The 18453-nt window shown below is 44.5% G+C and overlaps 1 protein-coding gene across 1 annotated transcript in view; it reads right to left on the bottom strand.

Moving 5' to 3' along the window:
* The window catches only part of HTR7 (5-hydroxytryptamine receptor 7), a gene marked incomplete at its 5' end in the record, with an annotated part of 72587 nt that overhangs the window by 10779 nt on the left and 43355 nt on the right, over positions 1–18453 (bottom strand). The window contains one exon of the mRNA XM_083363446.1: positions 1045–1794. Within this exon, the coding sequence (XP_083219572.1) occupies positions 1045–1794 (750 nt within the window). The remainder of the gene's footprint in view (positions 1–1044; positions 1795–18453) is intronic.

Below are 18453 nucleotides of genomic sequence, written 5' to 3'. Positions count from 1 at the left end.
GGCCCTTTTATGACTTGTGGACTTCAACTCCCAGAATTCCTCAGCTAGCATGCCAAGTTTGAAGACCCCTGCTCTAGACCATGTTCAGTCTGATTCTATTTTTCACTAATGTTGCTCCTATCATTATCCCACTGCATTCACTGTTAGTCCTACTGACAGAAGAGGGCACCTACAAGTGCCCCTGTCAAAGAATATTATTATCTGATTCCAGAGTTCAACCACTACACCTCTGTTTGTCTGCCCTTCGGGTTTTGTTTGGTGCTACAAGTCTTCAAAGGTGAGAAGGTCTACCTCTATCCATGCAACCTCTTTCAATCAGCTTTATAAAGCAAAAGCCATATCAATAATTTTGGAATCTAAATATCTATTTGCTAATTCATTAGTGTTCCACAACAGTGTCTCCTCAGGGTCTACCATAATTCCTCACAGTACCATAGATAGGAAATTAAGGCTAGAATGAAGCTTTATTGCAAGCTTTAATCTTGCCAGTCTGATTTTTTTTCCTCCCCTCATTCTGATATCCCAGTGAGTCAAGGAGGGGCCAGCCTCACTCTTTTTATAATACTGTTTCCTTTCCAAGCAACGCTTCTGCCCTTTTTGTTTTTGCAATGACTTCTATTTCCCTCAAGGCCATTTCCATGGCTCTCTGCATTGAGGCCACTTGGGTTACCCGAACTGGGATACCATCTGGAAGCATTCAACAGTCTGTTGTGCTCTTGTTTTGTACCCTAATGTGTCTCTTCTGATAGTATTTCCTAGCAGACAAAGTAATCTGGATCTTACAGATATGCAGTAGCCTACTGACCTTTTTCCTTTCTTACTTGTTTTGACAAATAGGATGCCCTTCACTTTTTGTCAACTTTCCCCATAACTTCTCCAGACATCAGACCCTTTTAGGTGTTTCCACCACTCAGTGGTCCCATAAATCAAGAAATGTCTAGCAATCTATTTTTAGACTGTTTGATCTATACTTGGTTTTATGTGGAATGAAAAGTCTATAAGGGAACCTGCAAGTAAGTGTAATAAAATGGGAAATGACCTTACAGAATAAACTCTGGTTTTTCAGCAAGCTTCAGGGCCTCATGCATGCCTGCAGCCGAGAGTTTACGGTTGATGTTCCTATATCTACATTGCAGCAGATTGCGGTAGGTGGTTCTCAGGTCCCGATTGAAGAAGGCATATATAAATGGGTTAATCAAAGAGTTGGCATAGCCCAACCAGAGAAATGTCCTTTCAACCCACAAAGGGATGCAACTGCAAGAGGTCCCACAGATGAAGGGTCTAGCGGTAGAAAGTATGAAAAATGGCAGCCAGCATACAGTAAAGGCCCCTACAATTATTCCCAGGGTAGTGGCTGCTTTTTGCTCTCTTTTGAAGATAGAAATGTTCTTCCGTTCATGCTTAAGCAGACGTGAAAAATTGGCACACTCTTCAGATTCCTTGTGCAGTTTCACTATGCCGTTTGCTGAAACCATCCCTTCACGTTCGTTGGGTCTTGGGAAACCAGCAAATTTGTGTTTGGCTGCACTTTTCTTGGCAGCTTTGTAGATCTGATAGTACATGAACAGCATCACTGACATGGGAATGTAAAATGCAACAGCAGTAGAATAAATTGTGTAGCCAAAATCTTGGCTGATTAAACAGACTTTGTTGTCATTAATATTCTGAGCCCATCCAAACAGCGGGGGCAAAGTAATGGAAGCAGACAGCAGCCACACGCAAAGAATCATTTTAGCCATACACTTTCCATTTTGTCTTACAGGATAGGTGAGGGGTCTAGTTATGCCAAGATACCTAGAAAGATAAAAACAAACACAATGAGTTAGTCTACATTCCTTGTCAGTTTGTGGACTAGAAGCATTTATGCCCCACATGGTGAACTGGATAAATCATAATTTGATCAACTGGTAAAGCTCTTTCCCACGCACACACAAACATCTGTGTTCCCAATTAGCCCACTTCCTTAAACACACAATTTCTAAATTATCAGACTACGGGGTATAAACTGCCTAATAGGAATTCTATTCTTCAGCCTGATGTTCCCCAAATACAAATGTAGAAGGAACTGAGTGCTCCGCAGAGAGTACTGAATTATGCCCTGGCCAACATGGATTCCAAACTCTAACAATATTTCTGGAGTGAGCAATTTGGCACCCACCAGACACCCTGCTTTGCATGATTGTTTTTTAAATAGTCAAAGCTGACATAATGTTTATTTACAAGCATGCTCACACCGGACACATGCACATCTCCAGAAACTAAAACTGGGGAGTGGCTGCAGCTCTGTGCCTTGTTAGAACATAGCAATTGCACTTGGACTTATATACCGTTTTACAGTGCTTTACAGCCCTCTCTGAGCAGTTTACAGAGTCAGCCTATTGCCCCCAACAATCTGGGTCCTCCTTTTACCAACCTCGCAAGGATAGAAGGCTGAGTCAACCTTGAGCTGGTGAGAATCGAACTGCTGGCAGTCAGCAGAATTAGCCTGCAATACTGCATTCTAACCAGTGCACCACCACGGCTCATAATATAGCTATGGCACTTAGACTTACAGTATATACCAGTTCACGGTCCTGGGCCCAACTCTTTCCCCTCCTACCATGAAGGAAAAGGAAAAGAAAAAAAGAAAGAAAAGAAAAGAAAAGAAAAGAAAAGAAAAGAAAAGAAAAGAAAAGAAAAGGAAAGGAAAGGAAAGGAAAGAAAAGAAAAGAAAAGAAAAGAAAAGAAAAGAAAAGAAAAGAAAAGAAAAGAAAAGAAAAGAAAAGGATAATATTGTAGTGAGCAAACAAAAGAGCTGTAGGAATAACAGAAATCTCTCCCACTCCCAATTTGCTTTCTGGTAAATGGAGGTTTGTGCTTTTTTGTGTCCATCATGGAAGGCATTTTCTGAGGGTAACCAGAACATGCTCTTAAACACCCCAATCTTCTCCCCAATCTGCATCTGATTGTGTTATCTTCTTCCAACTTATGAATGACTTTTGGCTTACTTCCATAGCCAATATAGCAATGGGCAGTATTTCAGTAGTAGAAAACTGGTTCTGCAAGTAACATATCCAAGTCTCTTTTTTTTCTTCCTTCCAAGATCCTGGATACTCCCAGTAATTGTCAAAGTTGTGGTGGGTGGAACCAAGATTGACAATTATAAGAAACCATTCTGTCCCATTGCTGGCGAATCCTGGCATTGTCTCCATACCATTTCCTTAAAATAGCTATAAACTGCTTACACCAAACTCCTTGTAGAGAGATAAAACAGACATTGTATAATAGTTATTCAACAATCACAACACTATACAGTTATGTGCCATCTTTTGAGAAATATGGTATGTTATTAATTCTTCGCATTCGTCATAACACTAATAATTATATACCACTTCATAGTGCTTTACAACTGCTTTCTGAGCGGTTTATAGAGTCAGCATATTGCCCCCAACAACCTGGTTCCTCATTTTACTGACCTCAGAAGGATGGGAGGCTGAGTCAACCTTGAGCCAGTCAGGTTCGAACTGTTGGCAGTGGGCAAAGCAAGACTGCAATACTGCATTCTAATCACTGCACCACCAAGGTTCATCTAATTCTGGTGCAAAGAGGATCCCAATTCAGCAGAGATTTGAACCAATGATTTCAGTAATTAATGTCTCATCCTAAAACCAGCACTAATCTAGATTCAACCCACACCCAACTTTCTGTCCTGGAGCTTAGAAATTAAACTTGATTTTATTGGTCTTGGTCAGTCATAGTTTTAGCTTGTTTCTGAAATATTTTATCCTTCTCTAATATAAATATAAATTCATATTAGAGTATTTTCCTCAAGAGCAAAGCAGGGGAGGAGAGCTCATTTATTCTTAATAATCCAAATGATGATCTGATCAGCATAGTATTAATGCTCTTTAGATTAGAATGCCATGTATCATAGTACTCAGCTACACTGAAATACAAACTTAAAGCAGGGAACATTACTTAACAGTTGTGGGGGGAAAGCAATGTATAAGAACTGTGAGAAAATTGCTAATATGTGCACATTATTTATTTCTGATTGGAGCTCTTGAGAATGCAGTCAACAGCCCCTTAATTCTGACTCAGAAGTCAGAATTATCACTTTTAATTTAGCCTTTGTTAGTTTCAATACACTTCAGGAAAGAGCTCCTTTGTTTATCTTGATTTGTGTTGATCTCTCGCCTTTTTCTTCTGAAGCGTTTCATCCATTTCTTTCAAATGAGAATAGGAAAGCTGAGCTCCTCCAGATGCTAGATGATCGGTGTTCAGATTTCATAGGAAATTCAGATTTCACCCAAAACATTTTTGATGCCATTCCTTTCAACTCTGTGCATTTAATTATTGATTAATGATTGTATATCTCACATTTCTGTTTATTGCAACTGTCAAATTATGGATGAGTGATTGTCTGTCTTACAATTCTGTTTATTGCAACTGTCAAACTGGCTTAACTAAACTGGCTTAACTAAATAGATTAATCTATGAAAACATTCACCTTTGATATTTAAAATATCAATCTGAAATGCAGCTAAACATTTTCATTTCACTTAAATGAATATAATGGCGTTGTGTATGTGTTTTTGTGGAGTTTGTGTGTGTGTGTGTGTGTGTGTGTGTTTGCATTTTCAAGCCCCATTACTTTCATGGCTTGGTTAGTTTACATTTTAAAAAAAAGGACAAGCAATAGTAATGTGTTTTTATATGTTAGATAAAATGCACTACAAGGTTTTTAAATCACCATTCTCCTACCAAAAGAAAAAAAAACACCAATAATTATTCCTGATATTAAATACCATTTATTATGCTCTTTAGGAATAAGTAACTACTAGAATGGTCTAAGAATAAAATAATTATCAAGAAAATTACATGGAAGCAGTTACCAGAAGTCAAAGTAAACTCAAGGGCAACCTTATCTTTTTTTTTTATTGCATCAGAAGTAAAGCCAGTCTTTTGTGGAAATGCTACTATTCAAAAGGTCATTCCAATAATTAAACGGTTACACAAATTAATAAGGTTTCCACAGAAGTAGCTGAGTTTCTTCTTGCTGCCGAAATCATCCAACCAACTTAAACTCCCAGCAATTTTTCCTTCTGCCTCTAGTGCTGTTGCCTCAATCTTGCCCAATGACAATGGTATCCTCTAATTGCTACATTTCTCACAATACCCTCAGGCCCTTTTTGATTGCTTTAGAAACAAGACTTTCCTTTGTAATCATGTTTTCTCAGTTTCACTGTTGGTTAAGAGATGAAAAAAATGATAAATGCCAACAGGTACAAAGCATGAACCAGCCCCGCTCTTGTCTTCTTTGATGCCTTTGTAAATATCGTTGTAATATTGTAGTAGTGTCTCTTGTAACAGCTGTCTGATTTTTGTTGTTGTTGCTTCTTTGGGAAATCTTTGTTTTCCTTGAAGTTGGCTTATCCTTTTGTCTTCCATTATTTGTTCTGACATCCAATTTGCTTTCTTCTGTTTCTTGGTCTCTGGCAGTCTCTTTTCACATTCATCCTTAACAATTTACCTGATTTCATTCTACGGTTCCTCTGGTTTCTATCAATGAAGTTCAGAACATCAAAGTGATGCCCTATGTTTGCCTTGAGGATGGTGCATATGCTCAAAGACAGTATGTGGTCTATTCCTCAGTCAGCTTTGGCTCACATTTCAGCTGTTACAATCGAGTTCTTCTATGTCCTTCTCCCAATAACATATTATTTGATTCCTGGTTATCCATTTGGTGATATCTATGTATATAGGCATCACTTAGCAATAGCAATAGCAATAGCGCTTAAACTTATATACTGCTTCACAGTGCTTTACAGCCCTCTTTAAGTGGGCTGTATTGACCCCAAACAATCTGGGCCCTCATTTTACCAAACTTGGAAAGGATGGAAGGCTGAGTCAACCTTGGGCCAGTCAGGATCGAACTGTGAACCGTGAATTAGCCTGCAATACTGCATTCTAACCATTGCGCCACCACAGCTCACTTAGTTTCTTGAAGACAGCAATGAATAAAAAATGGGGGGGGGAGAGAACCTGATAAGTTGCTCTGCGCTTAATTTCGGTTTCTTACACAATACAGCCTAACTACATTTTCCATCTTACTAGTTCCAATTTAGGCATTACAGTCTCCAACCACAAGAAGCACTTCTTCCTTACCCTTCTTTCACCTCTGATTGGACTTTACCATAAAAATCATCAACCTCCTCTTCTTTGACTGAGTGCCTGGAGCATAAATCTGGGAAATAGTCATATTAAATGGCCACTCCTTCCTCCTCCTAATTTCTCAACAACCACCCTGTGAGGTAGGATGGGCGGAGAGAGAGTAACTGGCCCCAGGTCACCCAACTGGCTTTCATGGCTCAGGAAGGAGTAGAAGCCACTGCCTTTGCCTTTGGAGCCTGATATCTTAATCACTATGGTCTACTGACTTATTGTTTGATCATTAAATGCACAGTACCAAGTACTGCCTTTTCTGATGATGAAAGCAATAATTTCTTCCTTTTTGTCTTGAGCAGTAAGCACATGATCTGCTGGGTGAAAGTGTCCAATTCCAGTCTATTTGAAATTGTTGGTGCCTGACATGTCAGTGCACAATTGATTCGTTTTCATTGTATTCGTTCGTTTCATCTTTTACTGTGCTGGGCTTTCCCATGTTTGTGTTTCTTACTTATTACCATATTCTCACTCTGATTCTGTCTTTGCAGTTTCATGTCATAGATAAAGATAAAAATAGTTAACAAGCATTTAACACATATCTCCCTTGCTTCTCAGCTAACAAAGTGAGATAGAGCTTGTGGCCTAGAGGTAAAAACAACTGCCTAATGTGCAATCAGCCCAGGTTCGAATCTCAGAAGGGTATGGCTGACTGATGAAAACAAATAAGTTTGAAATGCATATCAGTCTCAGTCTCCCTTTAATTCTTTGTTAGCGATCTAAAAATTTACACAAATATGAGCTGTCACTGTTGTGACTACTGCCTGTTGATGGCCTTCGGTTAGGCTGAAACAGGAAATAAAGATTTGTCCCATGTTTGGGGCCTAGCAAGGTAATCTAAAATAGTTAACAAGCATTTAACATATATATGTGTGTGTGTGTGTGTGTGTGTGTGTTTATTTCTGAGGTTTTCGCGGGTGTCTGTATGTGGACCTTTGGTCATTCGGGTTTTTTCCCGCGTAGAAATGAAGGTGTAGGCGCAACGTTTCGATGGAATCCCATCCGTCATCATCAGGCTGGTGGCTTCTGCTTCCTTCTTCTGGGAGAAGCATGTGGTAGTGGCTGTTTGTTCCTCTTTTTTAAACTGCCAGAGGGGGTGTGTTCTGTGGGTGGAGGTGTGCTCTGATTGGGTGGGGGATTAAGTGTGTTCTGATTGGTTGGGTGTGTGTTTTGAATGGTGGGTGTGTTCTGATTGGGTGGGGGTGTGTTTTGAGTCAATGGGCTGGTCTCAGCTGCCAGCAACACTGTACTGACGTGATTAAAATTACATCAGTACAAACTTGCACTAGTCTTATGAAATGTAATGCCTGCAATTCAAGTATATTAATCTGTATAAAAATGTGTTTTGCATGTGTATTGTAATTAACAAATATCTATGAAGCAGTTTTCAAACTACTGCCTTCAATATATGTACATAAACTCATTTCCTTCAACTTAAATATCTTTTCTTCAACTTAATGTAAACTGCTGAGTTTCTTCTACTGGAAGTGTACAAAAGAAAAAGCATATTCATCCGCCATTTTGTCATGCATGGGGTACATGGCAGACGTGCTCGGCTGAGCTCCGCGAGCACCAGCTGCTAGGCGTCTCTTGGGAGCCCCTCACGAGCCTTCGGGCTTTTTGAGATGGGGATTGGGGGATTATGGCATTAGGCAGCGAGGCAACTAGGAGGTCGACGAAGCTGACAGTGACCTACTTCATCTGCCGAGCTGCCCGTCTGCTGGCCCTGCTGTCCTCCGGCTGTTTCCTGCTGTCCTCCGGCTGTTTCCTTTGCTGCTGCCTTTCCGGACCATTTGCGGCTGCTTGTGGCCGACGCTGGCTGTTTTTTTCTTGCCGAGCTGTTCCTTCCCGGTCTGTCTGCAGCTGCTCGTGGCCGACGCCGGCGTTTCCTGCTCTTCGGGCCGTTTTGGGCCGCCTTTGGTGCTCCCGGACTGGCCCCGGTTGGCGGGGAGGATGCCCATGAGTCTGCTCGGGCGGCGGCGATTTCGGGCGGCGGCGATGGCGTGGGCGTCGTCTCCGGCGCCGGCTGCGGTGGTCTTTGGGCCGCGCTTGGTGCCGACGGCGGCCCGCGCTCGGCGGCAGCGGCGGCAGCATGTGTTCGGCGGCGACGGCGAAGATGGTGTGTTCTGGCCGTCTTCGGCAGCCAACAGCTGGTGGGACGTTTCTGGGGCCTGCTTTCGGACTGCTTTCGGCGGCACCGGCGTTCCTGGGACTGTGTGGCCCGTTTGCGGTGGCCGGTGGCTGGCTTTGCGCTTTTTGGGCTTTTGGCCCTCTCGCCGGCGGTGGGGTCCCCATGTTGCCCTAGGTCGCCTTGGGCCGCTTTTTAGCGGCAGTGTCGCCCTCGGGCCGTTTCGGCGGTGGAGAGGGCGATTGTCAGTCATCTTGGTGGCGACGGCGTCTTCAGGCCATTTAGTGGCGGAGAAAACGACCGCGGGTCATCATAATGGTGCAAAGATGACGTGGTTCCTGCACCGCTTTTGGACTGCTTTTGCAGCGACGACGGCGATTTTAGACCATCTTCACTATCCTGGCCTGCCTACCCTTTTTGCCTCGGACATATGGACATATATACTTATCATCTTCCTACCTACCCTCCCCCCTCTCCCCTTGGATTTTGGACACACCTGGGTATCGGCCACGGTGGGAGAGTGGCTTGACTTTTCCATTTGCAGCCCCATAGAGGTGGGAGCTCTATGGGGTTTGCCTACCCAGAGGATATCTGGTCCACCTCCAGGAACAGAGTTGCAACCCGTCGTGAGAGGGCAGGGGGCGGCCTGTCTCTGGGGGCACCCAACTGAGTGGCAGTGAAGTTGGGTGGGGACCTAGATATATGTCTTCATGTTTCGATCCTCCCATGGACATAACTAATGGGACGCCTATCCTGGACTTGCTAGACTCATGCGACAATACACCAGCATGGACTTATATGCCCTCAGGGGAGCCCCCCTCTCCTGGGTGCGACCCGCCTCCTTAAACACTCTTAACCTCGATGACAGGCCCGAGTTTTGGGACTCTGAGAGATGGCTGGGCAGGGGCAGGGGCCGTCAACACAAATTTAATAGAAGGCCTCTGATTATTTATCTAAATTTTTTACGGGGTTAGGGAGAGGGGTGGGAGATAGGGGTTGTCTGACTATGGGGGGTGGCCAATCAACCATGGCTCAGGCCAGACTTGGGTCCGACCGCTCGGGGGGAGAACGGGGTGTGGTTCTCTCCGGGGCTCATGAGCGGGTCGTGGGATTACCGATTCCCACGACGGGGAATGGCAGCAGGTGGATAGACAGAGGGCCGTATCGTTACCGGGAGGGCCGTCTCCGCTATTTGCAAGCGGTGAAGCGCTCCGACCCTCTGCCTCTTCCTCGAGGTTCCAGGAGCGAGGATGTGCAGCCTCCTGAGCTCCGGCTGGTGTACCTGAATGCCAGGTCCGTGGTTAACAAAGCTCCCCTCGTCAGGGATTTAGTTGAGGGTGAGCACGCGGACCTGGCTTGCATCACGGAGACTTGGTTGGGTGGGGTCCCTTTGGTTGACCTCTCCCCACCAGGCTTCCGGGTGCTACATCGGCCACGAGCTCATGGTAGGGGTGGGGGTGTGGCGGTGACTATGAGGGAGACCTTATGTCCACGGGAGACCACCGTTCCCCAGATAGTCGGGTGTGAGTCTCTCTTTGTGAGATTTGGTTCTGAGGCGCAGTTGGGCTTGCTGCTGGTGTACATTTCGCCTAGTCGCACAGCGGCAGCCCTGCCCGAGCTGCTCGATATCCTCTCGGGGTTTGTGGTTGAGTTTCCCAAACTTATTGTTTTGGGAGACTTCAATCTACCATCCCTGGGAGGTTCATCTGAGCTAGCTCGGGAGTTCATGGCTTCCATGACGGCCATGGACCTGACGCAAGTAATTTCTGAACCTACTCATGAGGGAGGCCACACCCTTGACCTGATTTTTTTATCTGGACGGTGGTTGGATGATCTTGGTGGGGGCTCTCCATTTATTATGCCCCTGTCATGGACCGATCATCACCTCCTGCGGCTGGTCTTCCGTTTTGCCACCCCCCGCCGTGGGGGTACGGAGCCAATTAGATGGTACCGCCCCAGACGCTTAATGGATCCTGATAGATTCCAAGCGGCGCTGGGGTCCCCACCTGCCTCCATTGCTCACAACTCGGCGGATGCCTTAGTGGAAGCCTGGGAAAGGGCAGCCACTGAGGCACTTGACCGGGTTGTACCCTTGCGGCCCCTGACCCGGTGCAGATCCCAGCGAGCTCCATGGTTCTCCGCGGAGCTCCAGGAGATGAAGCGTTGGAAACGGGGCCTAGAGAGCTGTTGGAGGTCTAGCCGATCCGAACCCGACCGGTTGCAGTTAAGAACCCATATTAGGTCTTATCTCGTAGCGATGAGGGTGGCGAGGTGTAATTACTTCTCCACCCTCATCGCATCCGCAGATAATCGCCCGGCCGCCCTGTTTAGAGTGACTCGCTCACTTCTTAATCAGGAGGTGAGGGAGGATCCCTTGCAGGGTCGTGCCGAGGAATTTAGTCAACATCTGTTGGATAAAATCGCTCGGATTTGGACCGGTTTGGACTCCAGCTGGGCAGAGTCTGGCGATCAGGACACGGGCGGTCTTGTCAATGTTATCTGGGAAGAGTTTGATGCTGTGACCCCTGATGAAGTGGACAGGATTATGGGGAGGCTGAGCTCCACCACATGTTTATTGGACCCGTGCCCTTCCTGGCTGGTTTATGCAGCTAGGGAGAGGACACGAGGCTGGCTCCAGGCGGTTATATCTGCTTCTCTGAGTGAGGGTTATTTCCCCACCGTCTTGAAGGAGGCGGTGGTGAGACCTCTCCTCAAGAAGCCTGCCTTGGACCCAGCTGTATTGAACAACTTTCGTCCAGTCTCCAACCTTCGCTTTCTTGCGAAGGTTGTTGAGAGTGTGGTGGCACATCAGCTCCCTCTGGTCCTGGATGAAGCGGATTATTTAGACCCCTACCAATCGGGTTTCAGGCCTGGGTACAGCACGGAGACGGCATTGGTCGCTCTGGTGAATGATCTCTGGAGGGCTCGGGATAGGGGATATTCCTCTGTCCTAGTCCTATTAGACCTCTCGGCGGCTTTCGATACCATTGACCATGGTATCTTGCTGCGGCGTCTCAGGGGATTGGGAGTGGGAGGCACAGTTCTTCAGTGGTTCTCCTCCTATCTCCTGGGACGCTCGCAGTCGGTGTTGGCAGGGGGGCAGAGATCGGCCCCTAGGTCTCTCGTTTGTAGAGTTCCTCAGGGGTCGGTTCTCTCGCCTCTCCTGTTCAACATCTACATGAAACCGCTGGGTGAGATCATTCGTGGTTTTGGAGTTGGGTATCATCAATACGCCGATGATACCCAACTTTTCTTTTCGACCCCAAACCACCCCAGTGATGCCCTCGCTGTGATGTCCCGTTGCCTGGAGGCGGTTCGGGTCTGGATGGGGAGGAACAGACTTCAACTCAACCCTGACAAGACTGAGTGGCTGTACATTCCGGCATCCCGGGACATTCAAAATGTTCCATCTCTTTCTATGGGGGGTGAGCTTTTACCCCCCGTGGATAGGGCTCGCAACTTGGGAGTCCTCCTAGATTCACGGCTTACTCTGGAAGATCATATAGTGGCCGTGACTAGGCGGGCTTTCGCCCAGGTTCGCCTGGTGCGCCAGTTGCGACCCTATCTGGACCGGGATGCTCTGTGTACAGTCACTCATGCGCTCGTGACCTCTCGCCTTGACTACTGTAATGCTCTTTACATGGGGCTTCCCTTGAAGACCACTCGGAGGCTCCAACTGGTACAGAATGCGGCTGTGAGAGTTGTCCTGGGAGTTTCCCGGTACTCCCATGTTACACCTTTGCTCCGCGAGCTGCATTGGCTACCAGTTGTCTTCCGGGTGAGGTTCAAGGTCCTAGTCATGATCTTTAAGTCCTTACATGGCATGGGTCCGGGTTACCTCGGGGACCACCTGCTGCCGGCGTCAACTTCCCTCCGCCCAGTACGTGCCCACAGAGAGGGCCTCCTCAGGGTGCCTCCGGTCAGGGAATGTCGACTGGTGGCCCCCAGGGGGAGGGCCTTCTCTGTGGGCGCTCCGGCATTATGGAACCAACTGCCGGTTGAGCTCCGGATGGCATCAGACCTCCGATCCTTCCGTCGCGGGTTGAAGACCCACTTATTTGAATTAGCTGGTCTGGCCTGATGGGGGAATATGGGTTTTTAAATTGATTTTTAGTATTTATTATTGTTGTTTTTAACTGGGCACTGGTTTAATTTACTTTTAACTTTTGTATTGTTATTTATATATGCCCTGTGAACCGCCCTGAATCCCTAGGGAGAAGGGCAGTATAGAAATCAAATAAAACTAAAACTAAACTAAACTAAACATAGAATGAAGGCTATTGCTAAGCACATTTGATTTGTGCTTAGATTGTAAGCCGCCCTGAGTCTTCGGAGAAGGGCGGGATATAAATGGGATTAAAATAAAAATAAAAATAAATAAAATAAAGTGAGTCTTTCAGCATAGTTATTTTCCTTATAAATAATGGCAAAGGATAGCAACGCTTTATTTTAATCCACAGTCTGTAATGTTCTATATTTCATTGTCACCAAGACTGGCAAGAACATATGGAGGTATGGGAAAATATCTGCAACAAAGGATGGACAGGCACAGTGCCTACCGCTACTGCCACTTTCTGAAAGCTAGCAAAGACTGAAGCTAACTAGTGCACTGTCCAGGTACCCTATTGTTACTCCCTTCAAATGACCAATAGGAAACTGCAGAGAATAGTATTTAATCAATCACCTATTTCCATCTATATTTATGTTACTGTTGTGCTTGTTTGTGATTCCACCCGCTGCCCTGAAATCTAAGTAGTGGCTACAAGAGGGAGTTGCAAAGCCATAAAGGCACTATCAACTCTACAATGAACCTGGCTGCAGCCATGTCACTTGTTTTAGGTTGCCACAAAGATGGGAGGGGGTGTGGAGGATTTCAGCTAGTCTAAACAATTTAGTGTCCCATGGGAACCAAGGTCTTTTCTGCCATTTAGATTGAGAGGGGGAGCAGTTGGTTAGAAAGCCTGTCAAACTATTCTATTGGGAAACATAACTGATGGCATAGCACTGAGGTGGGAAGTTTGACTTTTTAATAATGTAACTCTTTGGAGGGAATTTCAAACTTGGTTTCACTTTTGACCATGCCAAAACTATGTAACCAATAAACATATTCTTTGAGGAAACCTCTAGCCTCAGAGTTCTGATTTATTTGGTCTCATCTATCAGAACTATCAGGCCCTCTCAATTCCTGGCAAATAGATGGGGAAGAAATGGAGGTAGTGACAGATTTTATTTTCCTGGGCTCCAAGATATCTGCAGATGGGGACTGCAGCCAAGAAATTAAAAGTCACTTGCTCCTTGGGAGGAAAGCCATGGCAAATCTAGACAGCACACTAAAAAGCAGAGACATCACCCTGCCAACAAAAGTGCTATGGTCTTCCCAGTTGCAATGTGTGGCTGTGAAAGTTGGACCATAAGAAAGGCTGAGCGCCAAAGAATTGAGGCCTTTGAACTATGGTGCTGGAGAAGACTCCTGCGAGTCCCTTGGACTGCAAGGCGATCAAACCGGTCAGTTCTAGAGGAGATCAACCCTGACTGCTCTTTAGAAGGCCAGATTCTGAAGCTAAAACTCAAATACTTTGGCCACCTAATGAGAAGGAAGGACTCACTGGAGAAGAACCTAATGCTGGGAAAGATTGAGGGCAATAGAAGAAGGGGACGACAGAGAATGAGGTGGCTGGATGGAGTCACTGAAGAAATAGGCGTGAGCTTAAATGGACTCCAGAAGATGGTAGAGGACAGGAAGGCCTGGAGGAATGTTGTCCATAGGGTCGCGATGGGTCGGACACAACTTCGCAGCTAACAACATCAGAACTATGACAGGCATCTTTCCTTACCAGCCAATGATGGCCACTGACCCTTTCCAAGCAAGGGGAGAGTTGGCATGAACTTAGAGCTGAAGACCAGCTGAAGTAAGAGTTCTGGCCAAGGGGAAAATATCCTGCCCTCTAGTTCTTCCACATTTCAGTAATTTCTAAGGAAAAATTGTTTTGAATCTGATTTGTCATATACAACAGGGTGCTGCAAGGAATCTGAAAATATGTCTATCTGTCTGTCTATCTAAGTAAAAACTGCCCATCTCACTCATATTCAGTTAGCTGAGGTACTGGACCCAAATAATAGTCTAACATCGATGTGGTATGGATTTATTTTTGGAGGTGCAAATACTATGTGCAGAGGTGTCCTGAGGTGTCCCGAAACAACTGTCTCAGGTAGCACACTACAGATATTATGTAACAATAGCAAATTCTTAGTTAATTTCATCATTACATCTTTTGACTACAAGGGGAGATAGAACAAGGTTTGCAGGATCTCCTGTCTCACATGACAAATTCCTTAATTGGCTCTCAGTACATAACACAACATGACTTCAGGGTGAACTGTTATTCACTGTACTGCAAAACATTTGGGATTGTTTACATAAGGGATCTCCAACCTTGGCAACTTTAAGACTTGTGGTCTTCAACTCCCAGAACTCCCCAGCCAGCAAAGCTGGGAGTTGAAGTCCACAAGTCTTAAAGTTGCCAAGGTAGGAGACCCCTGGTTTACATTGTTCCTCTGGTATCAGAGACTTTATCTTGTCAACCTGGATATTCTGCACCGTGGACCAAAACATGCAAAAACCTGAACAAAGCCATTGGGAATTTAACTTCAAAGTAAATGCTAGTTTCAGAAGAGTGATTTGCCTCAATACTTGTCAACCTTGCAAGATAGACCAGACAGGAAACATGGTTACAGTGAATTCAGAAATTATGCAGAGCCCCTTCACTTTTGTCGATTTTGTTATGCTGCAACCTGATTCTATGGTTGTTGAAATTCATTTTTTCTCACTAATCCTCACTCAGTATCCCATAATGACAAAGTGAAATCAGAATTTTAGAAATGTCTGTAAATTTATTAAAAACAAAAAATCTGAAAGATCACTTTGGCATAAGTATTCAGACCCTTCACTCAGTACTTTGTTGAAGCATCTTTGGTAGCAATTACAGCCTCAAGTCTTTTGGGGTATGAAACAACAAGTTTTGCACACCTGGACTGGGCAGTTTTCTGCCATTCTTCCAGGCAAATCCTTTAAGCTCAGTCAGGTTAGATGGCGACCATCAGTGGACAGCCATTTTTAGGTCCCTCCAGAGATGTTCAATAGGGTTCAAGTCAGGGCTCTGGCTGGGCCACTCTAGAACAGTTGTCCCTAAGCCATTCCTGTATTGTCTTGGCTGTGTGCTTAGGATCGTTGTCATGTTGGAAAGTGAACCTTCGGCCTAGTCTGAGGTCCTGAGCACTGTGGATATCCCTGTATTTTGCTCCATTCATCTTTCCCTCAACTCTGACACATCTTCTGAGCCCTGCTGCTGAAAAACACCCACAGCATGATGCTTCCACCACCATGTTTCTCTGTTGGGATGATATTGGGCAATTGATGAGCAGTGCCTGGTTTCCTCCAGATGTAACATTTAGAATTGAGGCCCGATAGTTCAGTCTTGGTCTCATCAGGCCAGAGAATCTTGTTCCTCACAGTCTGAGAGTCCTCCAGGTGCTTTTTTTGCAAACTCCAAGCAGGCTTTCACCTCTTTTGCACTGAGGAGAGGATTCCATCTAGCCACTCTGCCATAAAGCCCAGATCGGTGGAGGGCTGCAGTGATGGCTGAATACTTTCTGAATGCATTGTAAATAAACTAATTCTACTTTATTGTAAGGTTACATTAACACAAACTTTCAAATCTGGAAGTATATCTCCCTCCCTCTCTCCTTGCAGCTCAAGAAACTAGGGAGAGTATCTACTGAGCCTCTTGCCTCATCCACATTCAAGTTGCAGGCTAAGTTGCCTTTTATCTGACCTTTCCCTTGACTGTCTGCTGTCTTTTTGCCTTGTCTCTCAAGTCATTCCCACATACCATTACAATACACCAGCAGGAGAGGAGGTAGTTCAATTATTCCTCCAGCATCTGTTCTATGCCATTCATTACCAGCCTTTCTTGGCTGATACAATTTCCATATGTTTTCTTTAAAAAATCCAGTTACATGTAAAGAGGTATTTAGCATCATAAGCAATTTGGCCAAAATGCCTCTGAAAGGCCTCTTTACAACATTTTTGGATTGATTGATTGATTTTCTGCATAATGCTTCATTATATCAGTGGGATAGGGGACATATATAGCAAAAAGCAAATATATAAAATAAAGAACCTGAGATAGCCATCTTGGTCAATACCTCAGCATTCAAACTGCCAAGATTTTTGGGATTTTATATCTGCAAATGGGGTTTCAGAGAACCCTTGGCTAGTGAGGAAGACCCCAAACTCACAGATGAAGGGAAGACTTGAACACAGAAGTTGTGTTGTTTTTCTCTTGCTGCAATGCTCCAGTACTTAATTTCCTGAAAGCACAAATTACCTTTGCAGTCTTGGTTGGCTGAGGATATGTCATATTGTATATGTCTGCCTACATGCAAGACCAACTGCCTGGTCATCCCATCCAAGACTGATTGCTTGATGCCACCCAGATGTAGCCCTAAAGAATAGATTTAAGGTACAACAGGTTTCTCACCCCCATCCTCATCACAACCAAGTCATGCACTTTTCTTTTGAACAGCACATTTGCTTAATGGATCCATAATAATGCAAGTTGAATCAAGCTCTCTGAAATACACACTACACAATGTAAACCCTACTAGAATCTCTCTTTCCTGCTTATTCACAAGATGGCCAGTAAAAGATGGGCTGGAGCTCCTCCAGATTCTTGAATTTTAAAGCCTTATAAAGCTTTTCTAAATATTACATAAGGGTGCACATTTTTCTCAAAACTTCACTTTTAGTTTGGCTTCATTACTTAAAATCTCCTCCCCTTAATTACTGCCATTTACATTTATGCCTTTGTATGGAATTTCCTGGATTCTTCTCCTTAATTATTTCTATAATTGTTTAGAATTCATTTAATGCTTTGGATAATGGATTTTTAAATGCATACTTGGCATTTATGTATTTCCTCTATTAAAGACCTAGGATGGTTTTCTTAATTCCTTCCTCTCTCACTCATATTTTATTCCTTTTTTTTGTCATGCTCACAGATTCCTTCCTTCCTTCCTCCCTCCCTCCCTCCATTTAATGTATACCATATCATACATCAAGGGGTTTCAAACTTGGTCCTTTTAAGATTTGTGGACTTCAGCTCCCAGAATTCCTCAGCCAGTGTGCCTGGCTGAGGAGTTCTGGGAGTTGAAGTCCACAAGTCATAAAAGGGCCAAGTATGAAGACCCCTGTCATACATGGATTTGCAATATATATTAATATGTCCCCAATATTAAAAAGAACATAAAATATTTAAAAGATCTATATTCAGATACCAATGTCTAGGCCATCTAATCACTCAAGTGCAGCATCATTTAAATGAAAGAAATCAGATATTGCACCGTTATATGCCCTCAATGTCTATGGAGATTTTCAGTCCCCCAGGTCATGGTTATCCGAAAGGTGCTTTTTCAAGAGATAACTGGACTTTCTTGTTTTTCTTTGAAGACGTTTTGCTTCTCATCCAAGAATGATGAAGAAAACATCTTCAAAGAAAAACCAGAAAGTCTAGTTGTCTCTTGAAAAAGCACCTTTGGGACTACATGCCCTCAACTTACATCCAGTCATGATGTGATGTACAGTGACATGGGACACTCTGTGGGGAGGATAATATGCCCTCTCTAATCAGTGAGTCCCAGCAGACGAGTGTGAGATGCAAATCCTACTCAGGACTGGCCATTGCTGGTGGGGTAATTCAAAGCCTGGCACTCTTTTTGTGGAATCACTGATATGTCTTCTTATAAAGATGTGTCCCTCCCATCATTTCTGGATGACTCTTCTGTCATTTCATTCCTTTCAAGAACTTTCTTCTTTTAGCTCTCGTTTCAAAGTCTATTACAATTTCCATTGGATGATAGAATTGCTTGCACAGTAGCCTTTACTTTTGCCCTTTTAATCTCTGGGGAGTGAGGCTGAAATGATGTTTAGTTTTAACTCCCAAGAGTGGTGTGCTGTCCTCCCACATCTTCATCTCTGGCCCCCAGTTGTGATGCACACATGGGCTTCTTTCTCTGTGACTGCTAAAAATCATAAATGCGTGTATCTCTGCACACATCTGCCT

The sequence above is a fragment of the Vipera ursinii genome (assembly GCF_947247035.1).
Source record: "Vipera ursinii genome assembly, chromosome: 5".
Taxonomy (NCBI): Eukaryota; Metazoa; Chordata; class Lepidosauria; order Squamata; family Viperidae; genus Vipera; species Vipera ursinii.
Note: the sequence above shows the minus strand (reverse complement) of the source record. Positions and strands in the feature narration are given on the sequence as shown.